The 25,045-nt window shown below is 38.2% G+C and overlaps 2 protein-coding genes and 3 long non-coding RNA genes across 6 annotated transcripts in view; 3 read left to right on the forward strand and 2 right to left on the reverse strand.

Moving 5' to 3' along the window:
- Positions 1–25,045, reverse strand: part of LOC120575636 (polypeptide N-acetylgalactosaminyltransferase 10-like) — a 155,736-nt gene that overhangs the window by 120,520 nt on the left and 10,171 nt on the right. The gene's annotated exons all lie outside the window — the stretch shown is intronic.
- On the forward strand, positions 894–2,319 carry LOC120575641. Its single transcript, XR_005642021.1, has 4 exons — positions 894–996; positions 1,108–1,202; positions 1,376–1,547; positions 2,287–2,319. It is a non-coding gene; the product is annotated as an uncharacterized LOC120575641 (long non-coding RNA).
- LOC120575638 lies at positions 2,324–4,808 on the forward strand. The gene is made up of 4 exons (XR_005642019.1): positions 2,324–2,351; positions 2,640–2,702; positions 2,969–3,037; positions 4,773–4,808. It is a non-coding gene; the product is annotated as an uncharacterized LOC120575638 (long non-coding RNA).
- Positions 14,289–16,721, forward strand: LOC120575639. Its single transcript, XR_005642020.1, has 4 exons — positions 14,289–14,304; positions 14,593–14,655; positions 14,923–14,991; positions 16,685–16,721. It is a non-coding gene; the product is annotated as an uncharacterized LOC120575639 (long non-coding RNA).
- On the reverse strand, positions 20,112–24,413 carry LOC120575637. Of its 2 annotated transcripts, none has more exons than XM_039826455.1 (5): positions 24,337–24,413; positions 22,008–22,046; positions 21,735–21,922; positions 21,051–21,235; positions 20,112–20,899 (listed from the first exon to the last, which is right to left on the reverse strand). In XM_039826455.1, the coding sequence occupies exons 1-5, from the start codon at positions 24,384–24,386 to the stop codon at positions 20,492–20,494; spliced, it is 870 nt and encodes a 289-aa protein (XP_039682389.1). In that variant the 5' UTR covers positions 24,387–24,413; the 3' UTR covers positions 20,112–20,491. The 2 variants fall into 2 exon arrangements, with proteins under 2 accessions (XP_039682389.1, XP_039682390.1); XM_039826456.1 differs by lacking the exon at positions 24,337–24,413 and adding an exon at positions 22,440–22,616 and having other exon boundaries at positions 20,113–20,899.

A 25,045-nucleotide genomic window follows, 5' to 3' on the forward strand; every position in this document is an offset into this window, starting at 1 on the left:
ACTATATAAAGAGATGCTGACTCTATGGTGTTAAGTTTTCTGTTCATCTATTTTGGTTCTCAGGCACAATGAATGACATTAAGGGTAGGTGGTCCACATTGAGGGAAGATGTGAAGAAGCAGTATGTTCAAGGGAGGCGCAGCACTGAAGGCACATGGGCAGTCACAGGACCTTAGCCCTGAGATGAGAGATCTTAAAATAAAAGGGCATCTGAAGAACCTGAAGTTAGAGGTTTGGAAAGAAGCTTTCTTTGCTAGGCATTAGTGGTATCATTATAGTATTAGATGTAAGGGATGATTGATGGCAATTGTGATGTGAGCAGTACATTGTGACAGACAATTGAAGTGTTTATCTGTAGATTATTTTAGAATTTCAAATGAATTCATCCCAAATAAACATTCCATCTGATTTTTTAAACATCCAGGGTATACTAAATCAGGTCCTCCGATGATTCACGTACTCAAACCATATCCCCCAAATGTATGTTATAAGCAATTATTAAACATGAAATGGCAAGCATAAAATAAATAAAATAAAAGAATAAACACTGTAAGACCACAATTAATCTGTAAAACAAAGTAGTTGGTTCAAGTGTTTACAAGGCTATCGGCATCAAATATTCTCACATTAAAAAGATTGTCGAAGGCTTATACCACCCCTCTCAAACAAAATTTTTACTGGTTGGGGGCTAGTCTATTCAGATCAAGGTGGTCAATTGAAACATTAGTAGTCACATGCGGCTATGAGTCCATTAGAATTAAAATTAACCTTTTGCTCCATTTTGTTTATAATCAATTATTTACTATTTTTGTGGTTTGCTTGTTTCTCTAAATATTATAAAGGGTGTCCAAGCTGGAGCTGCGGGTGGTGGAGACTGCCATTTTATCTTTGACACTCAAAAGGCCAGCTTAGAGGTCTTTGAAACGAGTAGCAAGAAAGCCACTGTGTTCCTTGACTCAACGGACACAGTGAACAATTTTGCACTGCATTTCAAAGGTAATATTTGTTGTATGAAAGTCCACAGAAATGGACTCCAGCCCCATAATAGTGCAAATATACATAAAACAGTTTTATGGAATTAATTGTTGTCTGTTTTCACATCTGCAGCCAGCTCCTCAGCCAGCTCCTCAGCCACCCCACCTACTAAAGAGCCCATCAGTGTGCTTTTGAAAAAGTACAAGATCTTTTCAACCAAAGATATAGTAAGCATACGGTTCAAACACTTTTTTATTATCAAATTAATAAATTATGTATCTAATGTACCCATCAACCATAAGATTATGACACTTTAGCAAAACTAGCTTTCAACAGGAGGGAAGTCAGAATTATCCAACTGTGTAACATGTGCATGCATATGTGTGCCCATGTCTTTCAGAGGAGGCCGGAGGTACTGGAAGGCTCCCCTACCTATCCATTTTAAATAACGATGATGTAACAATCAAAGTTGCTGGGCTGCCCATTGGACTTGACCTCAAAGCCCTCCTTCTACGGAAGAAACCAATTAGAGGCCATTTTGGCAGCTGCTGACCAAATTTCATTTGAAATAAGTAAGTGATATTAACAGTGGCTGTTGTCTTTCTTCACTTGTGTTCCTGCAGACCATTTGGCTCTATGCAAAGTTGGGAAAATAAGTTAACTAAAGAATAACACAGGCCTTCATGTGAGTCTTTGTATAGTGCTGGGCCATTGCAGACATCCAGAACAGCTTTATTGCATTTGCGTCTTTGACAGTTTGTAATGATTGTTACAATATTCCTCAGTTGGAGTTTTCATCATTATGGGGGGTTCAAGTCCCAGTACGGACCAAAGTACAGATTGTGGATTGGTAGATCTAGAGATGCCAGTTCCTGGGCACTGCCAGCAAGGCACCGTGCCCCAACCCACTCACTCTGACTCTCCATTTGTGCATGAATAGGTCCTGAGCATGTCTGTGTGTGTTTCAGGCCTGTGTGTAGTGATTTCTAACAAACAGAGTGTACATTGTAATTTCCCCACTGGGATCAATAAACAGTATAAATTAATTAAAATGATAGTATAACACGTTTTCTAAAAAGGTACCTCTCCAGAATATCCTGTAAGTGTTTAGTTGAATGTGACTGGGATGGCCCTTGGCAATGGTTTACATATTTTTCTCATTTTGCTCATTAAACTATTAACTATAAACTATTAAACTAATCTTCATTGATAGTGCTATGTGATTATTTGTTCTCCAGTAATGCGGGAAGACCAATTATTTGTTATGCTCATATTACACATGTTTTCCTTTTTCCTAAACATATCAATTAGATACAACACAATGCAACCCCACTGACATGGCAGCAGAGGAATGTCCGAGCACATGGACGCAGAAGGTACGCTGAGTTGTTTTATTACCTCCTGGGCACTGCCAAAGGTGATCTTTAGCAAGGCAACCAACCCTCCCAACTGCTGGAGATCAATACAAAATATGAATTAAAAAATGTAATTAAATTTAAATGAATATTTAACATTAAACTTAAGAAGCACATGTCACTACATATGTAACTTTTGTAATTCAACCTCATTACACAGCATATTTGACCACTGTCCACATGTCTGATGCAAATTATATGATGAAATTTTCACCTTTGTGTCATGGTTGAATGTCCTTAAATCAACAGACACAGCAGTTTGCATCCAAAAGAAGTCAGTGGAACAGATCTTTGAGGCTATGTGTGGAAATGGTATTTCTTGCAATCTTAATACATTTTGAAAAACAATTGCACAAATCATTTACTTGTTTGAAAATTACAATATATAGATACAATATTTATCCAAGTGACATTAAACAGCTTCTATAAGCTTGGTATCCTGATCATTTCACACTTTAAATTGGCTGTTGAGATTTAGATTTAGATGTTTACTATAACCATTGACAGTATACATTTTAATTAAGAATCAAAATTTGCATCTAGAAAGATGTTATTGTGTTTTCTTTTATGTTCTTTAGGTGCACAGCAGATGGAAGGAGAGTCCTCAGAAGCCACTAATGTAGCCATTGTGATGACTGAAGATGAAGGTATCTGTCCAAACTGTGGTTATATATATTTAACCAGGAAGTCCAATTGATACTAATAATGCCTTTTTCAAGCAGCAAAGATAAAACAAGTAATTTCAAAAGGTTACAATACTGCAATATGTAATCACAATTATGTTATTACAGGTGAAATACTGGTTGAACCTAAAATGCATTTGAAAAAAAGAAGTTGAAACAACTGAAAATAAAATATAAGAACAAAGGTTCTGACATGAAAATTGGGGATATTTCCATGTATATTCAAAAGGCCAGGGCGGGCCCCGTTTGGTAGCACATTTACGGTTATGAAGAAAAAGGTTGGTGCGGCAAGAAAAGTGGGGGGGACGCGCGGGGTGAAGTGTATTTCGTCGCGCAACATTCCTCCCAATAGTCGGATTATAAAGGAATTTCCATCAGGCAAAATGTTCCCCAGTTTTCCGCAACCTTTTGACCACACGTGTGATCATGCGTAATGCTCCCAAAGGTTTTGTAGACAGTGTTTTAGTGAACTCCGATGGTATGCCCGTTTCCGAACCTAACCCAGTTATGGTTTTCCTGAACCCAACAATCCCGTTCTTGCTAAACCGACCCAGAGCGGTCGCAGAGCCGGCGAGGGGCTGCCAGCAAAGGTGGGGGGCAGAGGATCCTCCCACACAGCTGCTCCCCTGCCTCTCCCGGAAATGTGCTGTGTGTGTGTGTGGTGTCTGTGTGTGTGTGTCTCTGTGTGTGTCTACCATGTATGGCCAATGCGTCTTAATGTGGGCGTGTCTGATTGTAGGTGTCTGTGTGTGGGAATGTTGTCTTTCTGCACCTGCTATTCCAACAAAGTTACCAAATTGTTACATTTCAAGCACTTTCACCTGTTTTGCACCAATAATGATCCAAAATCTTGTTTCCTATTTTTTACCTTTTTAATAGTTGAATTTCCTTTCATACAAAAACGAAAATTATCATATGATCATAAATGTGATCTCACAGGGGTAAATGGCAAATATAAACCATAAATGATGTATATATCATTGGTAATTGAGCTAAATCTGTTAAGTATTAAGTTTGTGTAACAAAAATATGGACACCACACAGGGTTAAAGCTTCCAAACAGGATTTAGTTTGGATGTTCTACCTCTGTTAGAAGCATCGATCTCACAATCACTGAATCGGGATTTTTTCCATTTTTCCGTTTTCGTGATTGGTGATCAAAGGGCTCCTTTCAAGGCTGGAATATTCATTGATTGATTATCATGGACCTTATTAGGACAATTTTTGCAAACAAAATCTTTCAGAATAGAATCTATGCACAGTCTTATAAATGAGGCCCCAGGCCTGTTATCTATGAGAGAAAAAAACGACAGTTTTGTGTTTTCTGACCATGGTAACTATTGATAAACTGAGGTGCAGGTCACCTGATAAAATGTGTCACTAAATAATTACTTAAATTATCTCCCTGATTTAACATTTTCAGAAATTATTTTTCATTTCCCCACCCCCTCAGCCCCCTCTGATTGTCAAACCAGCTCAATTTAAATGTCAACTGGGCTCCACAGTCTTTTCTGACTTATTTTATTGTTATTTAACTTTGCTTGGTGTTTAACCCGTTAAAAAATCTAGGGAGATTTTCATTTGGCAAAAATTTTATAAATGAAATGGCTGCCTTAGAGACATTGTTTTATATATGTTAATGATTTCAACTAACTGGTTTCACTTCCAAAATATTTCTGTATGTTTTTCTTTCCGGTAGATGGAGGCAATTTGTGCTGTGTCTGCCGCATCCATTCTGACGACCAGAAGAAGAATGCTAGCAAAGAAGTGGCGTTCATGGTCTCAGTGCTCAGTGTGTCAATCATGGTCCCACACTGCCTGTGGTTTTAAAAGAAGCATGTGCCTTCATTGCCGGGGGTCAACACACCATGCAAAACACCCTGATTTCTAGCAGTCTATATCTAGGTCCATTGCCACCACGAAAATTCCCACGGATGTCCCTCTTTTCAGCTGATGTCCGTCCCTTCCTGTTTCTTTGTGTTGCGGCAGTAGTTTTTGTGTTCTCTGCAGGGTAAATCCAGACAGCTAGCTAGACTATCTGTCCAATCTGGGGTTTTCTGTTGTAATATTTACGTCTAGCATTACACAAGTTTGAGGTTTTGTGTTGATGGCCCCCACTGCATCAGCTAAAAACACACACTCCGTTTAAAAAGAACCCTGGAGTGTTTGGTGGGAAGAGTCCAGCTTGAAGTGAATTGAAAAAATCAGTGAAAGCTCATTTGAACTCTGGTGCATGTCTGTCTGGTTGTATATGTGTATTATCTGGTTGGCGGCAGCCCGGAGTTTGACGGCGTGATTTAAAGCCTGTTAACATTTATTAGGTGCCTGTTCATCATTTTTCTTAAAAATAGACTCCTTGTGAATCTTGCCTCTACATGCCTTTGGATTACACTTATATATTTTAATTTACCCTAGTTAAGATTCTTTGTACTTTATTGTTGTTTTATTGGTTCCATCAATGTGGTCCCTTTCAAACCGTACAGTAATGGGAACATTTAAAGTTATATTGTAATGAATTGAGTATACCTGTTGGGAAATAAAAGGTATCCTATTTCTCAGTTTCATTATTGGCTTACCTATTCAATACCCAGGGTCACTGTATGATTTGATGTTTTACATAACTTAAACTTATTTTCCACAGTCCTACTACCCTTAGACTGTTAGAATGTCCTTGTTTATTGTCACTAGTAGGTATTTTGCAAAATTGATATTGAAAAGAGGGTTTATGTCAAAGGGATTAGTAAACTTAACGAAAGCGTAAGCATACAGTTGGAAGACTACACTTTATTTCTAATTTAAAAATAAATTAAAAATAATGGTTTGGATTTTCAAATGGTGCAGCATGACATTAAGTATCAAAGAAAATATAGAAAGTACAACAATTGATACATCAACAAGATAGAAGAAGAAAAGCTACAGCAAAGAAAGGAAAAAAAACATAAGATAAAAGATACAGAAAGCGTAAGTTCCGCTACACAACACAACCCAACAGCTAGCACAAGACAACCATTGTTTTCATTGGTTTGCTATGGAGCTTCCTTTAGCTGAGAGCTGAAACCATTGACATATGGCTGAAACCAGCTAGCTTGCATCATGGCTTGCATGACGTACTTCCGCTCACAAGTATTCTTTATGCACTGTAATGTTAAGCTTTTTCTTTCTAACGTTTTAGAGAAAATATGAAAGTGTCCGTGACAACTCAACAATATAACGGGTTTATGTTAAGGATATCCGTTTTAATTATTATCCATTGATTCTGAGAAGTACATTTTATTACCGTCAGTTTGGATAGCGGAAGGCTAGAGGCAGCGTTGAGATCATGGTTAAGAGCTGTCCACCATGGAGGGGCTCCATTCCCATTTCAAATTGCAGCCGGTTGGGCGCAGCCCACATCAAATGCCACTAGACTATATCTCTATTAAGAAAAAGACGTTTAATAGCCTGTGATTGGTAAAATTTTATTTATGTCATTTGATTGTATACTTCCAAAGAATATGTCGCTGGGGATATGTTACTTACTATTAAATCAGCGTTCTTGAAACATAAAACAATTTCTACATAGGCCTACCATCTGGTTGGATTTTTACAGTACTAGGCTTAAATAGGCTATGCTATAGATTTGCCCAAAACATAGCTGTAGCATTTAGTTGCTCACAGTGACAGGTGTTGGAAGGAGGAAAATGTTAAGAGAAAAAACTAAATATTTGCCTTTTGTAAAGCTCAAAATAAAAAATTTCAATGGAGGAATAAATAGCCTACAGAGAGATACAACAGGGCCTAGGGCTACAGTATGTGTCCTCTTGGTTTTGAATAACACACTAATAATACGGTTTGATTTTACAACCTAATAGCAGCATTAACATAATAGCCTATGCATACCATAGTTTGTCCCAAACAGAAATAAACTCCCTGTGTGTGTGTGTGTGTGTGTGTGTGTGTGTGTGTGTGTGTGGTTAAATATGTTTACACAGTCAGAAACAAAAACAAACAAAAGCACAATGTTTATATATTAAGCCTTGAAAGTGCTCTCTGAAACTACACCTGAGATGAGCGTGTGTCTGTGAAATAGAAAATTAAAACTTTGTTGTAGAGTTGAACCAAATCACATTGTTGGAAAGGTCTTGTCCTGGAGGTAACATATGTTAGTATAAAGATTCTTCATGGCTCCTGCTTTGGACGACCGCCCTTTGAAATGTCACTCTGGTGCATGTTTTAAATGCTTGCTATTCAGTAACAAAAGGGGTTAGAGACATGGGACCAAGTGTTATAAAAGCTCTTGGCCTCATCTATCAAGTCATTATAGTCAACAACTGGGGGTGGTGTCAAATACTCTTAAAATGTAATTTAATTAATTTTAACCAATTTAACAATTACATATTTGAAATATGATTACATAGATGCGTTTACTATACACCTAAACCCCCTCCTCTCCCTCATCTCTCAATATTTACAACTCCAATTCTAAGAAAAAGCGGTAATGTTTTTAAAAACTACAACTCCTGTACGCCATGCGTAGCTTGATACAAATCAGAACTACAGTTGTAGTTCACCTTCTGGTTTACAAATTAGGGTTGTAAACTAGGGTTCTGAAAAGATATATCTACTGAATATATCAAATATCTGAAGTAAAGCCGAACTAGTAATTACACGGCATCTAGATGTTTCTATGTTAAGAAAAAAATGTATATGTTGGTTTATTTCAGATATATAGCTAGAGCTCAACATTGACTACCCACTTTTTGAATGGCTCTGCTTCGGAAGGTGTTTTCCCCCCATTCGCGAAAATAGCTGATATAAAGAGTTTTAAGCCTGTAACCAGGACAACCAGCTCACGAGATGAATAGTGAGCATAAACCAATTGATTGGCACAAAAACATTTTAAAACGGCAAGAAAAGGCATATATATCTATGGAAAGGGAAGGCAAAAGGTAGCTTGCATTATTTTTTTGGGGGGTAACGTTTCTATGGTAACAACGAGATTGGACAATCAGAGACGTTGCTTATGGCGTAGCATTGTGGGTAGTGTTGTTTTGTCAATGTATCAGAAACCTTCTGCTACCAAAGACTGAAAAAACTTTATTTAAGTGTCCTTCTTAGAAAAACATACTGTACAGATATATTATGGTATTAAGTGTTAAGTGTAAGGTCATTCAAAACACCAAAGCTGGCTATACATTGAGTACAACAAACGCTTTTAAAAAGTTACTTAGACAGCAGCTTCTACAAAAAGTGTTTATTTATTGTCGCAAAAACAGCTTGTTTAAATTTTTTTTTTTGGTTCACATTGGCAGGACAGTTCAGAGCTCAAGAAAAACAAACATGGACTTTTTGCAGTTAGACTAATCAACTAATCAGCAACACAGCATCAATTAGATCCAGATCAGTTACAAGTAGAAAACACACAGAACCTAAACTGTCAGTTTGTTGAATTTTGGTTAGCTTGAATTAAGGAGACATTTTGAATGATAAATAGCAAAGCATACAAGCTTGCTCAAACTATTCATTAAAACCAGGAAGCAGCAAACCAGCCCTAGTCATGAGTGCTTACAGTGCTAGTTGCTGTCATTATCATCATCATCATCATCATCATCATCATCATCATCATATACCAGTGGTCTGTATGCTTGACATGGGGAGGTCCAGAGACAGGTAGGGGGTTTCTGGGACGACATAACTACATGTTGCAGGAACAATGTCTGGTACATGTTGGTGAAACATCCATGGCATGATGTAGCTTTCTTTCCAGCTGTTTGAGACGTTGGATTAGAGCAGCTTTTGCACCAGGCTGCTCTGTGTCATTGATGGCAGAACGCACAGAAAGGCATGCTGCTGATTGAGGTGTTCAGTTACAGTTCTCATTTCCTTGTAAAGCATGTGCTTTTCCTCAGCTGCCGATGTCCTCGCTATGTAAGGCATCAATTCCACGCCTTTTCAGACTCCTTGAAACATCATCTTCTTCAATCTAGTAGAAGACATAAGGGAAACAAAGTACTATCTCATGTTAGCAGGTGGTTGATGACAATGATTGCCAGGTAGTTGTGAAGTTTACTAAAGCGGTTGTCAGATGGTTTACTAAGAGTGATTGCAGTGGGGTTACTAGGTTTAGGTAACTAGACTTTGAGATTTCATCAGAGCAGAAGTAGACAGGCCAAGAGGGATCGCATGCTTCCTGAAAATCCAATTGTTTGCAGGGAAGATGCTCATCTGCGGTGGCCACTGAATACTGTTGTATTCCTTGATTGCTTAGTTCTCAGTCTCTTGTTGGAGTTGGCTACCTGCTTGGACAGTCTAATGGCAATGCCCTGCCCATCTGAAACAAAGTTAGAAAACACACATGCAAAGAAATGAATTCATTAGTTTGTATTATGGTCCTTTGAAAAGTTAAAATTCAAATCTTAAAATCTACTTATTGTATCTACTTATCCTAGAGCTGGGCAATATATCAATATTATATTGTCTTAGATTTTGGATATCGTAATATCATAAAATGGCATAAGTGTCTTTTCCTGATTTTAAAGGCTACATTTACAGTAAAGTGATGTCATTTTTCTGAACTCACCAGACTGTTGTAACTGTTCTATTATTTGCCTTTACCCACTTATTCGTTATATCCACGATTACTGCTGATTATTTATCATATATTATATTTTATCATTTATCTAAAATCTCATTGTGTAAATATTCTGTGAAAGCACCAATAGTTAACACTACACTATCGTTGTGGTATCGATATCTAGGTATTTGGTCAAAAATATCATGATATTTGATTTCTCCATATTGCCCAGCCCTAACTTATCCACAGCACTTTACCTGGATATTTTCTTTTCAGATGGAGGAGGGACTGCTCTCTCCCTTGATTCAGTTCTTGCCTTGCATATAAGTTGGCCTCTGAGGTCACTGTCAACATCTTTAAGGGTAGACTGGAAGTCTAAATCAGATTCTTTCCATCTTCTCCCAATACGGTGTTTTTGTTTCAATGTTCAGCAGAGAGTTCTCAATTCTACAATGGTCATCAAGTAAATATTATTAAATGTTATTTAGACACTTGATCAGAGAACAGCAACAGACAGAGTACAGCCTACCTCTGTTCCATCCTCCATGTACAACTCACGAGTTCCAGATCTATACATTACAAAGTACAGCACAAGGAATTCAGTAGTTACCTACCAGAAATCATTACTGTGGTACACCTGACCAAACACTGTAGAAGTTATAAGGAAGGCCTTGGTGGTACTGCAGCATTATAGCAACTCTTCATTTATAACAGGAATCTTCAACAGGGGTCTTCAAGTCAATGACCCAAAATTGTTGGGTCTTAAAATGAATCCAACATATTATGAGTTGAGCTGCTTATAGGTGGGCCTATAGGTAATTAATAAAAAAGTTGGAAGAGTTTCCTAAAAAATATGCTGTTATTGTCTCACCCATAGCTATGTAATACACCTAGGCTTCCATGTTGAGAGAAGCACATCAGTAGGTTACTTAAAGATGGAGTGTAATTACTATATAGTCTTACATCAACACATTGAAGTCTCACTTGAACTTGTAAGAGCTGAATCAGATTGGTGATGTAGTCCCTTCTCCATCTACAGACAGTGTCTGGAGAACGATGAAAGACATTACTACTGCTACTGTTACTTCTTTACCCTCACAGTTTTACAGGATTGTATTTCATTACTGTACATGGGGAAAGGATACAGTGCCTTCTTGAAAGTATTCGGCACCATGAACTTTTAAGCCTTTTTGCCACATTTCAGGCCTCAAACATAAAGATATAAAACTGGTAATTTATTGTGAAGAATCAACAACAAATTTGAGGACACAATCATAGAAGTGGAGCGAAGTATATTGGATATTTCAAACCTTTTAGAAACCAAGTAAAAACTGAAGTATTAGGTAGGTGCAAAATTATTCAAGCCCCCTAAGTTAATACTTTGTGAGCCACCTTTTGCTACGATTACAGCTGTATGTAAGTGGCTTAGGGGTATGTCTCTATCAGTTTGCACATCGAGAGACGACATTTTGCCCATTCCTCCTTACCAAGAGCAGCTCGCCTTTGAAGGCTCAGTGAGGTTGGATGGAAGGCGTTTGTGAACAGCAGTTTTCAGTTCTTTCCACAGATTGTACAAGATTTGGATTCCAGGTCTGGACTTTGACTTGGCCATTCTAACACCTGGATATGTTTATTTGAAACCATTCCATTTGTAGATTTTGCTTTATGTTTTGGATCATTTGTCTTGTTGGAAGACAAACTCCGTCCCAAAGTCTCAGGTCTTTTGCAGACTCCATCAGGTTTTCTTCAGAATGGTCCTGTATTTGGCTCCATCCATCTTCCCATCAATTTTAACCATCTTCCACATAACCCTGCTAAGAAAAGCAGTTTGCCAAACCATGATGCTGCCACCACCATGTTTTGACAGTGGGGATGGTGTGTTCAGAGGTGAAAAGGTGAGTGTGATGTATCAAACAAGCGTTTGCATTAGTGCCAAAACGTGTTCAGTTTCATCTGACCACAGCATTATTTTTTTTTTGTTTCGAACTTCTTCCACATGTTTGGTGTGTCCTCCCCGAGGTGGCTTTTGGCAAACTTTAAGCGACACTTTTTATGGATATCTTTAAGAAATGGCTTTCTTCTTGACCACTCTTCCATAAAGGCCAGATTTGTGCAGTATCACGACTGATTGTTCGCCCTATGGACCACAGAGTCTCCCAACACCTCAGCTGTAGATCTCTGCAGTTCATCCAGAGTGATCATGGGCCTCTTGAGCTGCATCTCTGATCAGTCTTCTCATTGTATGAGCTGAAAGTTTAGAAGAACGGCCGGATCTTACCGTAGAGTTGTAGTGAGTCTGATACTCCTTCCATTTCAATATTATCGCTTGCACAGTGCTCCTTGGGATGTTTTAAAGCTTGGGAATCTTTTTGTATCAAATCCGAAGCTTTACAACTTCACCACAACAGTATCTCGGACCTGCCTGAGTGTGTTCCTTGTTCTTCATGATGCTCTCTGCTTTACCACGGACCTCTGAGACTATCACAGAGCAGGTGCATTTATACGGAGACTTGATTACACACAGCTGGATTCTATTTATCATCATTAGTCATTTAGGTCAACATTGGATCATTCAGAGATCCTCACTGAACTTCTGGAGAGAGAGTTTGCTGCACTGAAAGTAAAGGGGGGCTGAATAATTTTTGCGCTTTGTTCAAGTTTTTTATTTATTAAAGAAGTTTTGAAATAGCCAATGAATTTGGTTCCACTTCATAATTGGGACCCACTTTTGTTGTTGATTCTTTACAAAAAATTACAGATTTTATATCTTTATGTTTTAGGGGCTGAAATGTGGCAAAGGTCGAAGCGTTCAAGAGGCCGAACACTTTTCGCAGGCACTGTAAAGTATAACATATTTGCAATAGTCTTTGTTAATTATATTCATGACCTTATTACAATAGTAAAGACATTCACACAGTCACTTCAGTTGCATACGTATTGGTTTCTGTTTCTGTTGGGCTGGATTCGATCTCCCTTTCTTCCATCTCTCATGTCTGGCTCCAGAAACCAACACTAGGCAACAACAAGAGTAACAGGAAACAAGACAATAAAGAAAAAGAAACACGTCATTGCTACATGCTCACAAAATGCGCTTGTAAAATGGAATCCTAAAATTCTTCCATTCCACAACTATTGTTGACTGCTTCTTATGTGCGGGAGTTTTACATGGTGCCCCTCTCTGATGACAGATGAGATGTCTTCTTGGCCGAGAAGTGATATTTTTCTGCTCTGTCTAATCTTTGCAGGAGCTGGACCTCTGTAAAGAAAGTTTAATGTACTTATGCTTACCAAGCTGTGTGTGATCGAAAGCAACTCCAAAATATATCAATTGTTTAGACATTGTTAAACAACTTGGCACAGTGGTAACACTAGACAACACATTTAGACAGGTTATACAGCGGTGGACAAAAGCCAGGTCAGCCAAGCTCTCAGCAGCACCATACTAAAGAGCCATCAGTGTGCTTTTGAAAAAAGTACAAGATCTTTCGGCAAGATATAGTAAGCATACGTTTCAAACACTTTTTATTATCAAATTAATAAAATTATGTATCTAATGTGCCCATCAACCATAAGATTATGACGCTTTAGCAAAACCTTGGCTTTCCAACCAGGAGTCAGAATTATCCAACTGTGTAACATGTGCGGCCATGTAAATGATACCCATGTGTCTTTCAGAGGAGGCCGGAGGTACTGGAAGGAAGCTCCCCTACCTATCATTTTAAATAGCGATGATGTAACAATCCAAAGAGTTGCTGGGCTGCCAGTGGACTTGACTATAAAGAAGCCCTCCTTCACGGAAGAAACCAATTACAGAGGCCATTTTGGCAGCTGCTGACCAAATTTCATTTAAAATAAGTAAGTGAAATATTAACGAGTGGCTGTTGTCTTTCTTCACTTGTGTTCCTGCCACCAGACCATTTGGCTCTATGCAAAGTTAGGAGAAAATAAGTTAACTAAAGAATAACACAGGCCTTCCTTGTGAGTCGTCTTTGTATAGTGCTGGAGCCATTACAGACATCAGAACAGCTTTATTGCATTGCGTCTTTGACAGTTTGTAATGGGTGTTACAATATTCCTCCAGTTGGAGTTTTTCATCATTATATGGGGGTTCAAGTCCCAGTACAGGACCAAAATTTTTAGATTGTGGATTGGTAGATCTAGAGATGCCAGTTCCTGGGCACTGCCAGCAAGGCACCGTACCCCAACCCACTCACTCTGACTCTCCATTTGTGCATGAATAGGTCCTGAGGCATGTCTGTGTGTGTTTCAGGCCTGTGTGTAGTGATTTCTAACAAACAGAGTGTACATTGTAATTTCCCCACTGGGATCAATAAACAGTATAAATTAATTAAAATGATAGTATAACACGTTTTCTAAAAGGTACCTCTCCAGAATATCCTGTAAGTGTTTAGTTGAATGTGACTGGGATGGCCCTTGGCAATGGTTTACATATTTTTCTCATTTTGCTCATTAAACTATTAACTATAAACTATTAAACTAATCTTCATTGATAGTGCTATGTGATTATTTGTTCTCCAGTAATGTCGGGAAGACCAATTATTTGTTATGCTCATATTACACATGTTTTCCTTTTTCCTAAACATATCAATTAGATACAACACAATGCAACCCCACTGACATGGCAGAGGGAATGTCCGAGCACACATGGACGCAGAAGGTACGCTGAGTTGTTTTATTACCTCCTGGGCACTGCCAAGGTGATCTTTAGCAAGGCACGAACCCTCCCAACTGCTGGAGATCAATACAAAATATGAATTAAAAAATGTAATTAAATTTAAATGAATATTTAACATTAAACTTAAGAAGCACATGTCACTACATATGTAACTTTTGTGTAATTCAACCTCATTACACAGCATATTTGACCACTGTCCACATGTCTGATGCAAATTATATGATGAAATTTTCACCTTTGTGTCATGGTTGAATGTCCTTAAATCAACAGACACAGCAGTTTGCATCCAAAAGAAGTCAGTGGAACAGATCTTTGAGGCTATGTGTGGAAATGGTATTTCTTGCAATCTTAATACATTTTGAAAAACAATTGCTACAAATCATTTACTTGTTTGAAAATTACAATATATAGATACAATATTTATCCAAGTGACATTAAACAGCTTCTATAAGCTTGGTATCCTGATCATTTCACACTTTAAATTGGCTGTTGAGATTTAGATTTAGATGTTTACTATAACCATTGACAGTATACATTTTAATTAAGAATCAAAATTTGCATCTAGAAAGATGTTATTGTGTTTTCTTTTATGTTCTTTAGGTGCACAGCAGATGGAAGGAGAGTCCTCAGAAGCCACTAATGTAGCCATTGTGATGACTGAAGATGAAGGTATCTGTCCAAACTGTGGTTATATATATTTAACCAGGAAGTCCAATTGATACTAATAATGCCTTTTTCAAGCAGCAAAGATAAAAACAAGTAATTTCAAAGGTTACAATACTGCAATATGTAATCACAATTATGTTATTACAGGTGAAAACTGGTTGAACCTAAAATGCATTTGAAAAAAGAAGTTGAAACAACTGAAAATAAAATATAAGAACAAAGGTTCTGACATGAAAATTGGGGATATTTCCATGTACAACTAAAAGGCCAGGGGCCTCATTTATAAAACCTGTTATGCAAGAAAAAGTGCGTGAAGCACGGTGAAATTTGTCGTACGCAATTCCTCGCATCCAATAGTCGGGATTTATAAAGAATTTCCATGCGTAAAAATGTTCCCAGTTTTCCGCAACCTTTTGACCACACGTGTGATCATGCGTAATGCTCCCAAAGTTTTGTAGACAGTGTTTTAGTGAACTCCGATGGTATGCCCGTTTTCCGAACCTAACCCAGTTATGGTTTTCCTGAACCCAACAATCCCGTTCTTGCTAAACCGACCCAGAGCCGGTCGCAGAGCCCGGCGAGGGGCTGCCAGCAACGGGGCGGGGCAGGGGATCCTCCCACACAGCTGCTCTCCCCTGCCTCTCCCCGGGAAATGTGCTGTGTGTGTGTGGTGTCTGTGTGTGTGTCTCTGTGTGTGTCTATGTGTCTGTGCGTCTTAATGTGGTCGTGTCTGATTGTAGGTGTCTGTGTGTGGGAATGTTGTCTTTCTGCACCTGCTATTCCCACAAAGTTACCAAATTGTTACATTTCAAGCACTTTCACCTGTTTTGCACCAATAATGATCCAAAATCTTGTTTCTATTTTTTACCTTTTTAATAGTTGAATTTCCTTTCTCACAAAAAACGAAAATTATCATATGATCATAAATGTGATCTCACAGGGGTAAATGGCAAATATGAACCATAAATGATGTATATATCATTGGTAATTGAGCTAAATCTGTTAAGTATTAAGTTTGTGTAACAAAAATATGAACACCACACAAGGGTTAAAGCTTCCAAACAGGATTTAGTTTGGATGTTCTACCTCTGTTAGGAGCACATCGATCTCACAATCACTGAATCGGATTTTTTCCCATTTTTCCGTTTCGTGATTGGTGATCAAGGGCTCCTTTCAAGGCTGGAATATTCATTGATTGATTATCATGGACCTTATTAGGACAATTTTTGCAAACAAAATCTTTCAGAATAGAATCTATGCACAGTCTTATAAATGAGGCCCCAGGCCTGTTATCTATGGAGAAAAAAACGACAGTTTTGTGTTTTCTGACCATGGTAACTATTGATAAACTGAGGTGCAGGTCACCTGATAAAATGTGTCACTAAATAATTACTTAAATTATCTCCCTGATTTAACATTTTCAGAAATTATTTTTTCATTTCCCACCCCCTCAGCCCCCTCTGATTGTCAAACCAGCTCAATTTAAATGTCAACTGGGCTCCACAGTCTTTTCTGACTTATTTTATTGTTATTTAACTTTGCTTGGTGTTTAACCGTTAAAAAATCTGGGAGATTTTCATTTGGCAAAAGTTGTAAATGAAATGGCTGCCTTAGAGACATTGTTTTATATATGTTAATGATTTCAACTAACTGGTTTCACTTCCAAAATATTTCTGTATGTTTTTCCTTTCGGTAGATGGAGGCAATTTGTGCTGTGTCTGCCGCATCCATTTGGACGACCAGAAGAAGAATGCTACAAAAGAAGTAGCGTTCAATGGTCTCAGTGCTCAGTGTGTCAATCATGGTCCCACACTGCCTGTGGTTTTAAAAGAAGCATGTGCCTTCATTGCCAGGGTCAACACACCATGCAAACACCCTGATTTCTAGCAGTCTATATCTAGGTCCATTGCCACCGAAAATTCCACGGATGTCCCTCATTTTCAGCTGATGTCCGTCCCCTTCCTGTTTCTTTGTGTTGGCAGTAGTTTTTGTGTTCTCTGCAGGGTAAATCCAGACAGCTAGCTAGACTATCTGTCCAATCTGAGTTTTCTGTTGTAATATTTACGTACGAACGTACACAAGTTTGAGGTTTTGTGTTGATGGCCCCCACTGCATCCGTACAAACACACACACTCCGTTTAAAAAGAACCCTGGAGTGTTTGGTCGGAAAGTCCAGCTTGAGTGAATTGAAAAAATCAGTGAAAGCTCATTTGAACTCTGGTGCATGTCTGTACGGATTGTATATGTGTATACGGATTTGGCCGGCAGCCTTGAGTTTGACACGTGATTTAAAGCCTGTTAACATTTATTAGGTGCCTGTTCATCATTTTCATTAAAATAGACTCCTTGTGAATCTTGCCTCTACATGCCTTTGGATTACACTTATATATTTTAATTTACCCTAGTTAAGATTCTTTGTACTTTATTGTTGTTTATTGGTTCCATCAATGTGGTCCCTTTCAAACCGTACAATGTGGGGAACATTTAAAGTTATATTGTAATGAATTGAGTATACCTGTTGGAAATAAAAGGTATCCTATTTCTCAGTTTCATTATTGGCTTACCTATTCAATACCCAGGGTCACTGTATGATTTGATGTTTTACATAACTTAAACTTATTTTCCACAGTCCTACTACCCAGACTGTTAGAATGTCCTTGTTTATTGTCACTAGTAGGTATTTTGCAAAATTGATATTGAAAAGAGGGTTTATGTCAAAGGGATTAGTAAACTTATGAAAACGTGGGCATACAGTTGGAAGACTACACTTTATTTCTAATTTAAAAATAAATTAAAAAATAATGGTTGGATTTTCAAATGTGCAGCATGACATTAAGTATCAAAAGAAAATATGAAAAGTACAACAATTGATACATCAACAAGATAGAAGAAGAAAAGCTACAAGCAAAGAAAGGAAAAAAAAAACATAAGATAAAAAAGATACAGAAACGTAAGTACGCTACACAACACAACCCAACAGCTAGCACAAGACAACCATTGTTTTCATTGGTTGCTATGGACGCTGCTTTAGCTGAGGCTGAAACCATTGACATATGGCTGAAACCAGCTAGCTTGCATCATGGCTTGCATGACGTACTTCCGCTCACAAGTATTCTTTACTGTCACGTGTTAAGCTTTTCTTTCTAACGTTTTAGAGAAAATATGAAAGTGTCCGTGACAACTCAACAATATGACGGGTTTATGTTAAGGATATCCGTTTTAATTATTATCCATTGATTCTGAGAAGTACATTTTATTACGTCAGTTTGGATAGCGGAAGGCTAGGGGCGCGTTCGAATCATGGTTAGAGCTGTCCGCCGTGGAGGGGCTCCATTCCATTTCAAATTGCCGCCGGTCGGCCGCAACCCACATCCAAATGCCACTAGACTATATCTCTATTAAGAAAAGACGTTTAATAGCCTGTGATTGTAAAATTTTATTTATGTCATTTGATTGTATACTTCAAAGAATATGTCGCTGGGGATATGTTACTATTAAATCAGCGTTCTTGAAACATAAAACAATTTCTACATAGGCCTACCATCTGGTTGGATTTTACAGTACTAGGCTAAATAGGCTATGCTATAGATTTGCCAAACATAGCTGTAGCATTTAGTTGCTCACAGTGACAGGTGTTGGAAGGAGGAAAATGTTAAGAGAAAAACTAAATATTTGCCTTTTGTAAAGCTCAAAATAAAAAATTTCAATGGAGGAATAAATAGCCTACAGAGAATACAACAGGGCCTAGGGCTACAGTATGTGTCCTCTTGGTTTTGAATAACACTAATAATACACGTTTGATTTACAACCCTAATAGCAGCATTAACATAATAGCCTATGCATGCCATGTGTGTCCCAAACAGAAATAAACTCTGTGTGTGTGTGTGTGTGTGTGTGTGTGTGTGTGTTAAATATGTTTACACAGTCAGAAACAAAAAAACAAACAAAAAGCTTCATTTTATATATTAAGCCTTGAAAGTGCTCTCTGAAACTACACCTGAGATGGCTTGTGTCTGTGAAATGAGAAAATTAAAACTTTGTTGTAGAGTTGAACCAAATACATTGTTGGAAAGGTCTTGTCCTGGAGAGTAACATATGTTAGTATAAAGATTCTTCATGGCTCCTGCTTTGAATGACCGCCCTTTGAAATGTCACTCTGGTGCATGTTTAAATGCTTGTAATTCAGTAACAAAAGGGGTTAGAGACATGGGACCAAGTGTTATAAAAAGCTCTTGGCCTCATCTATCAAGTCATTATAGTCAACAACTGGGGGTGGTGTCAAATACTCTTAAAATGTAATTTAATTAATTTTAACCAATTTAACAATTACATATTTGAAATATGATTACATAGATGCGTTTACTATACACCTAAACCCCTCACTCTACTCTCATCTCAATATTTACAACCTCCAATTCTAAGAAAAACGGTAATGTTTTAAAAACTACAACTCCCTGTAGCCCGCCCATGTAGCTTGATACAAATCAGCACTACAGTTGTAGTTCTTCTGGTTTGCAAATTAGGGTTGTAAACTAGGGTTCTGAAAAGATATATCTACTGAATATATCAAATATCTAGTAAAGCCGAACTAGTAATTACACGGCATCTAGATGTTCTATGTTAAGAAAAAATTTATATGTTGGTTTATTTCAGATATATAGCTAGAGCTCAACATTGACTACCCACTTTTTGAATGGCTCTGCTTCCGGAAGTGTTTTTCCCCCCATTCGAAAATAGCTGATATAAAGAGTTTTAAGCCTGTAACCATGACAACCAGCTACGAGATGAATAGTGAGCATAAACCATTTGATTCGGCACAAAAAAAACATTTTGAAAACGGCAAGAAAAGGCATATATATCTATGGAAAAGGCAAAGGTAGCCGTTCGTATTTTTGCGGGGTAAACGTTTCTATGGTAACAGCGAGATTGGACAATCAGAGACGTTGCTGTTACGCGTAGCATTGTGGGTAGTGTTGTTTTGTCAATGTACTTCCGAAAACCTTCTGCTACCAAAGACTGAAAAAAACTTTATTTAAGTGTCCTTCTTAGAAAAACATACTGTACAGATATATTATGGTATTAAGTGTTAAGTGTAAGGTCATTCAAAACACCAAAGCTGGCTATACATTGAGTACAACAACGCTTTAAAAAGTTACTTAGACAGCAGCTTCTACAAAAAAGTGTTTATTTATTGTCCAAAAAACAGCTTGTTTAAATTTTTTTTTTTGGTTCACATTGGCAGGACAGTTCAGAGCTCAAGAAAAACAAACATGGACTTTTTGCAGTTAGACTAATCAACTAATCAGCAACACAGCATCAATTAGATCCAGATCAGTTACAATGAAAACACACAGAACCTAAACTGTCAGTTTGTTGAATTTTGGTTAGCGCTGAATTAAGGAGACATTTTGAATGATAAATAGCAAAGCATACAAGCTTGCTCAAACTATTCATTAAAAACCAGGAAGCAGCAAACCAGCCCTAGTCATGAGTGCTTACAGTGCTAGTTGCTGTCATTATCATCATCATCATCATCATCATCATCATCATCATCATATACCAGTGTCTGTATGCTTGACATGGGGAGGTCCTGAGACAGGTAGGGGGTTTCTGGGACGACATAACTACATGTTGCAGGAACAATGTCTGGTACATGTTGGTGAAACATCACAGTGGCATGATGTAGCTTTCTTTCCAGCTGTTTGAGACGTTGGATTAGAGCAGCTTTTGCACCAGGCTGCTCTGTGTCATTGATGGCAGAGCACAGAAAGGCATGCTGCTGATTGAGGTGTTCAGTTACAGTTCTCATTTCCTTGTAAAGCATGTGCTTTTCCTCAGCTGCCCGTGTCCTCATATGTAAGGCATCAATTCCACGCCTTTTCAGACTCCTTGAAACATCATCTTCTTCAATCTAGTAGAAGACATAAGGAAACAAAGTGCTATCTCATGTTAGCAGGTGGTTGATGACAATGATTGCCAGGTAGTTGTGGTTACTAAGCGGTTGTCAGATGGTTACTAGAGTGATTGCAGTGTGGTTACTAGGTTTAGGTAACTAGACTTACAGTTTCATCAGAGCAGAAGTAGACAGGCCAAGAGGGATCGCATGCTTCCTGAAAATCAATTGTTGCAGGGAAGATGCTCATCTGCGGTGGCCACTGAATACTGTTGTATTCCTTGATTGCTTGTCTCAGTCTCTTGTTGGAGTTGGCTACCTGCTTGGACAGTCTAATGGCAATGCCCTGCCCATCTGAAACAAAGTTAGAAAACACACATGCAAAGAAATGAATTCATTAGTTTGTATTATGGTCCTTTGAAAAGTTAAAATTCAAATCTTAAAAATCTACTTATTGTATCTACTTATCCTAGAGCTGGGCAATATATCAATATTATATTGTCTTAGATTTTGGATATCGTAATATCATAAAATGGCATAAGTGTCTTTTCCTGATTTTAAAGGCTACATTACAGTAAAGTGATGTCATTTTCTGAACTTACCAGACTGTTGTAACTGTTCTATTATTTGCCTTTACCCACTTATTCGTTATATCCACATTACTGCTGATTATTTATCATATATTATATTTTATCATTTATCTAAAATCTCATTGTGTAAATATTCTGTGAAAGCACCAATAGTTAACACTACACTATCGTTGTGGTATCGATATCTAGGTATTTGGTCAAAAATATCATGATATTTGATTTTCTCCATATTGCCCAGCCCTAACTTATCCACAGCACTTTACCTGGATATTTTCTTTTCAGATGGAGGAGGACTGCTCTCTCCCTTGATTCAGTTCTTGCCTTGCATATAAGTTGGCCTCTGAGGTCACTGTCAACATCTTTAAGGGTAGACTGGAAGTCTAAATCAGATTCTTTCCATCTTCTCCCAATGCGGTGTTTTGTTTCAATGTTCAGCAGAGAGTTCTCAATTCTACAATGGTCATCAAGTAAATATTATTAAATGTTATTTAGACACTTGATCAGAGAACAGCAACAGACAGATACAGCCTACTTACTCTGTTCCATCCTCCATGTACAACTCACGAGTTCCAGATCTATACATTACAAGAAGTACAGCACAAGAATTCAGTAGTTACCTACCAGAAATCATTACTGTGGTACACCTGACCAAACACTGTAGAAGTTATAAGGAAGGCCTTGGTGGTACTGCAGCATTATAGCAACTCTTCATTTATAACAGGAATCTTCAACAGGGGGTCTTCAGAGTCAATGACCCAAAATTGTTGGGTCTTAAAATGAATCCAACATATTATGAGTTGAGCTGCTTATAGGTGGGCCTATAGGTAATTAATAAAAAAGTTGGAAGAGTTTCCTAAAAAATATGCTGTTATTGTCTCACCCATAGCTATGTAATCACACCTAGGCTTCCATGTTGAAGCACATCAGTAGGTTACTTAAAGATGGGTGTAATTACTATATAGTCTTACATCAACACATTGAAGTCTTACTTGAACTTGTAAAACTGAATCAGATTGGTGATGTAGTCCCTTTTCCATCTACAGACAGTGTCTGGAGAACAGATAAAGACATTACTACTGCTACTGTTACTTCTTTACCCTCACAGTTTACAGGATTGTATTTCATTACTGTACATGGAAAGGTACAGTGCCTTGGGCGAAAGTCATTTCCCCCTTGAACTTTTCGACCTTGCCACATTTCAGGCCTCAAACATAAAGATATAAAACTGTAATTTATTGTGAAGAATCAACAACAAGTGGGACACAATCATGAAGTGGAACGAAATTTATTGGATATTTCAAACCTTTTAAACAAATAAAAACTGAAATATTGGGGTGCCAAAATTATTCAGCCCCCTTAAGTTAATACTTTGTAGCGCCACCTTTTGCTGCGATTACAGCTGTAAGTGGCTTGGGGTATGTCTCTATCAGTTTTGCACATCGAGAGACTGACATTTTTGCCCATTCCTCCTTGCAAAACAGCTCGAGCTCAGTGAGGTTGGATGGAGAGCGTTTGTGAACAGCAGTTTTCAGTTCTTTCCACAGATTGTCGATTGGATTCAGGTCTGGACTTTGACTTGGCCATTCTAACACCTGGATATGTTTATTTGTGAACCATTCCATTGTAGATTTTGCTTTATGTTTTGGATCATTGTCTTGTTGGAAGACAAATCTCCGTCCCAGTCTCAGGTCTTTTGCAGACTCCATCAGGTTTTCTTCCAGAATGGTCCTGTATTTGGCTCCATCCATCTTCCCATCAATTTTAACCATCTTCCCTGTCCCTGCTGAAGAAAAGCAGGCCCAAACCATGATGCTGCCACCACCATGTTTGACAGTGGGGATGGTGTGTTCAGGGTGATGAGCTGTGTTGCTTTTACGCCAAACATAACGTTTTGCATTGTTGCCAAAACGTTCGATTTTGGTTTCATCTGACCACAGCACCTTCTTCCACATGTTTGGTGTGTCTCCCAGGTGGCTTTTGGCAAACTTTAAACGACACTTTTTATGGATATCTTTAAGAAATGGCTTTCTTCTTGCCACTCTTCCATAAAGGCCAGATTTGTGCAGTATACGACTGATTGTTGTCCTATGGACAGAGTCTCCCACCTCAGCTGTAGATCTCTGCAGTTCATCCAGAGTGATCATGGGCCTCTTGGCTGCATCTCTGATCAGTCTTCTCATTGTATGAGCTGAAAGTTTAGAGGGACGGCCGGGTCTTCGTAGATTTGTAGTGGTCTGATACTCCTTCCATTTCAATATTATCGCTTGCACAGTGCTCCTTGGGATGTTTAAAGCTTGGGAAATCTTTTTGTCTCCAAATCCGGCTTTAAACTTCTCCACAACAGTATCTCGGACCTGCCTGGTGTGTTCCTTGTTCTTCATGATGCTCTCTGCGCTTTACACGGACCTCTGAGACTATCACAGAGCAGGTGCATTTATACGGAGACTTGATTACACACAGCTGGATTCTATTTATCATCATTAGTCATTTAGGTCAACATTGGATCATTCAGAGATCCTCACTGAACTTCTGGAGAGAGTTTGCTGCACTGAAAGTAAAGGGGCTGAATAATTTTGCACGCCCACTTTTTCAGTTTTTTATTTGTTAAAAAAGTTTGAAATAGCCAATGAATTTCGTTCCACTTCATAATTGGGACCCACTTGTTGTTGATTCTTCACAAAAAATTACAGATTTATATCTTTATGTTTGAGGCCTGAAATGTGGCAAAAGGTCGAAACGTTCAAGGGGGCCGAATACTTTCGCAAGGCACTGTAAGTATAACATATTTGCAATAGTCTTTGTTAATAATATTCATGACCTTATTACAATATTAAAGACATTCACACAGTCACTTCAGTTGCATACGTATTGGTTTCTGTTTCTGTTGGGCTAGTTCGATCTCCCTTTTCTTCCATCTCTCCATGTCTCGCTCAGAAACCAACACTAGGCAACAACAAAATAACAGGAAACAAGACAATAAAAAAGAAAAAAAGAAAACCGTCATTGCTACATACTCACAAAATGCGCTTGTAAATGGAATCTAAAATTCTTCCATTCACAACTATTGTTGACTGCTTCTTATGTGCAGGGTTTACCTGGTGCCTCTCTGATGACAGATGAGATGTCTTCTTGAGCGAGAATTGATATTTTCTCTGCTCTGTCTAATCTTTGCAGGAGCTGGACCTCTGTAAAGAAAGTTTAATGTACTTATGCTTACCAATTTGTGTGTGATCAGCTTAACTCCAAAATATATCAATTGTTTAGACATTAAACAACTTGGCACAGTGGTAACACTGAACAACAAATTTAGACAGGTTATACAGCAGTGGACAAACCCAGGTCAGTTGATTTCCTCCGTCCATAATGTAAAGGGCATCAGTCAGCGGGCCCAGGCGGTGAGATGGAGTCATCTCCTTTGTGACTCTGGCAAATCTTCGGAGGAAAGACCACAGCCTTTCCATTCCTTCCCCATCTGTGAGCCCAAACCCTTCAAGCCGCCTGGTGCTGTACTTGATCTGTGATTAAAGCAAAGTCTTAGAATATCACATGCACTGACATTAAGCATTATTCTACT

The sequence above is a fragment of the Perca fluviatilis genome, chromosome 16, assembly GCF_010015445.1.
Source record: "Perca fluviatilis chromosome 16, GENO_Pfluv_1.0, whole genome shotgun sequence".
Taxonomy (NCBI): domain Eukaryota; kingdom Metazoa; phylum Chordata; class Actinopteri; order Perciformes; family Percidae; genus Perca; species Perca fluviatilis.

What these genes read in the sequence shown, in the direction of transcription:
- LOC120575637 (XM_039826455.1), bottom strand. Translation starts at nt 24,386, where the DNA reads ATGGAAGAAAAGGGAGATCGAACTAGCCCAACAGAAACAGAAACCAAT. An exon ending in TACATGGAGGATGGAACAGA is followed by an intron (nt 21,923 to 22,007) that starts GTAAGTAGGCTG and finishes TGACCATTGTAG; the next exon opens with AATTGAGAACTCTCTGCTGA. An exon ending in ACTTCTGCTCTGATGAAACT is followed by an intron (nt 20,900 to 21,050) that starts GTAAGTCTAGTT and finishes GTCTTCTACTAG; the next exon opens with ATTGAAGAAGATGATGTTTC.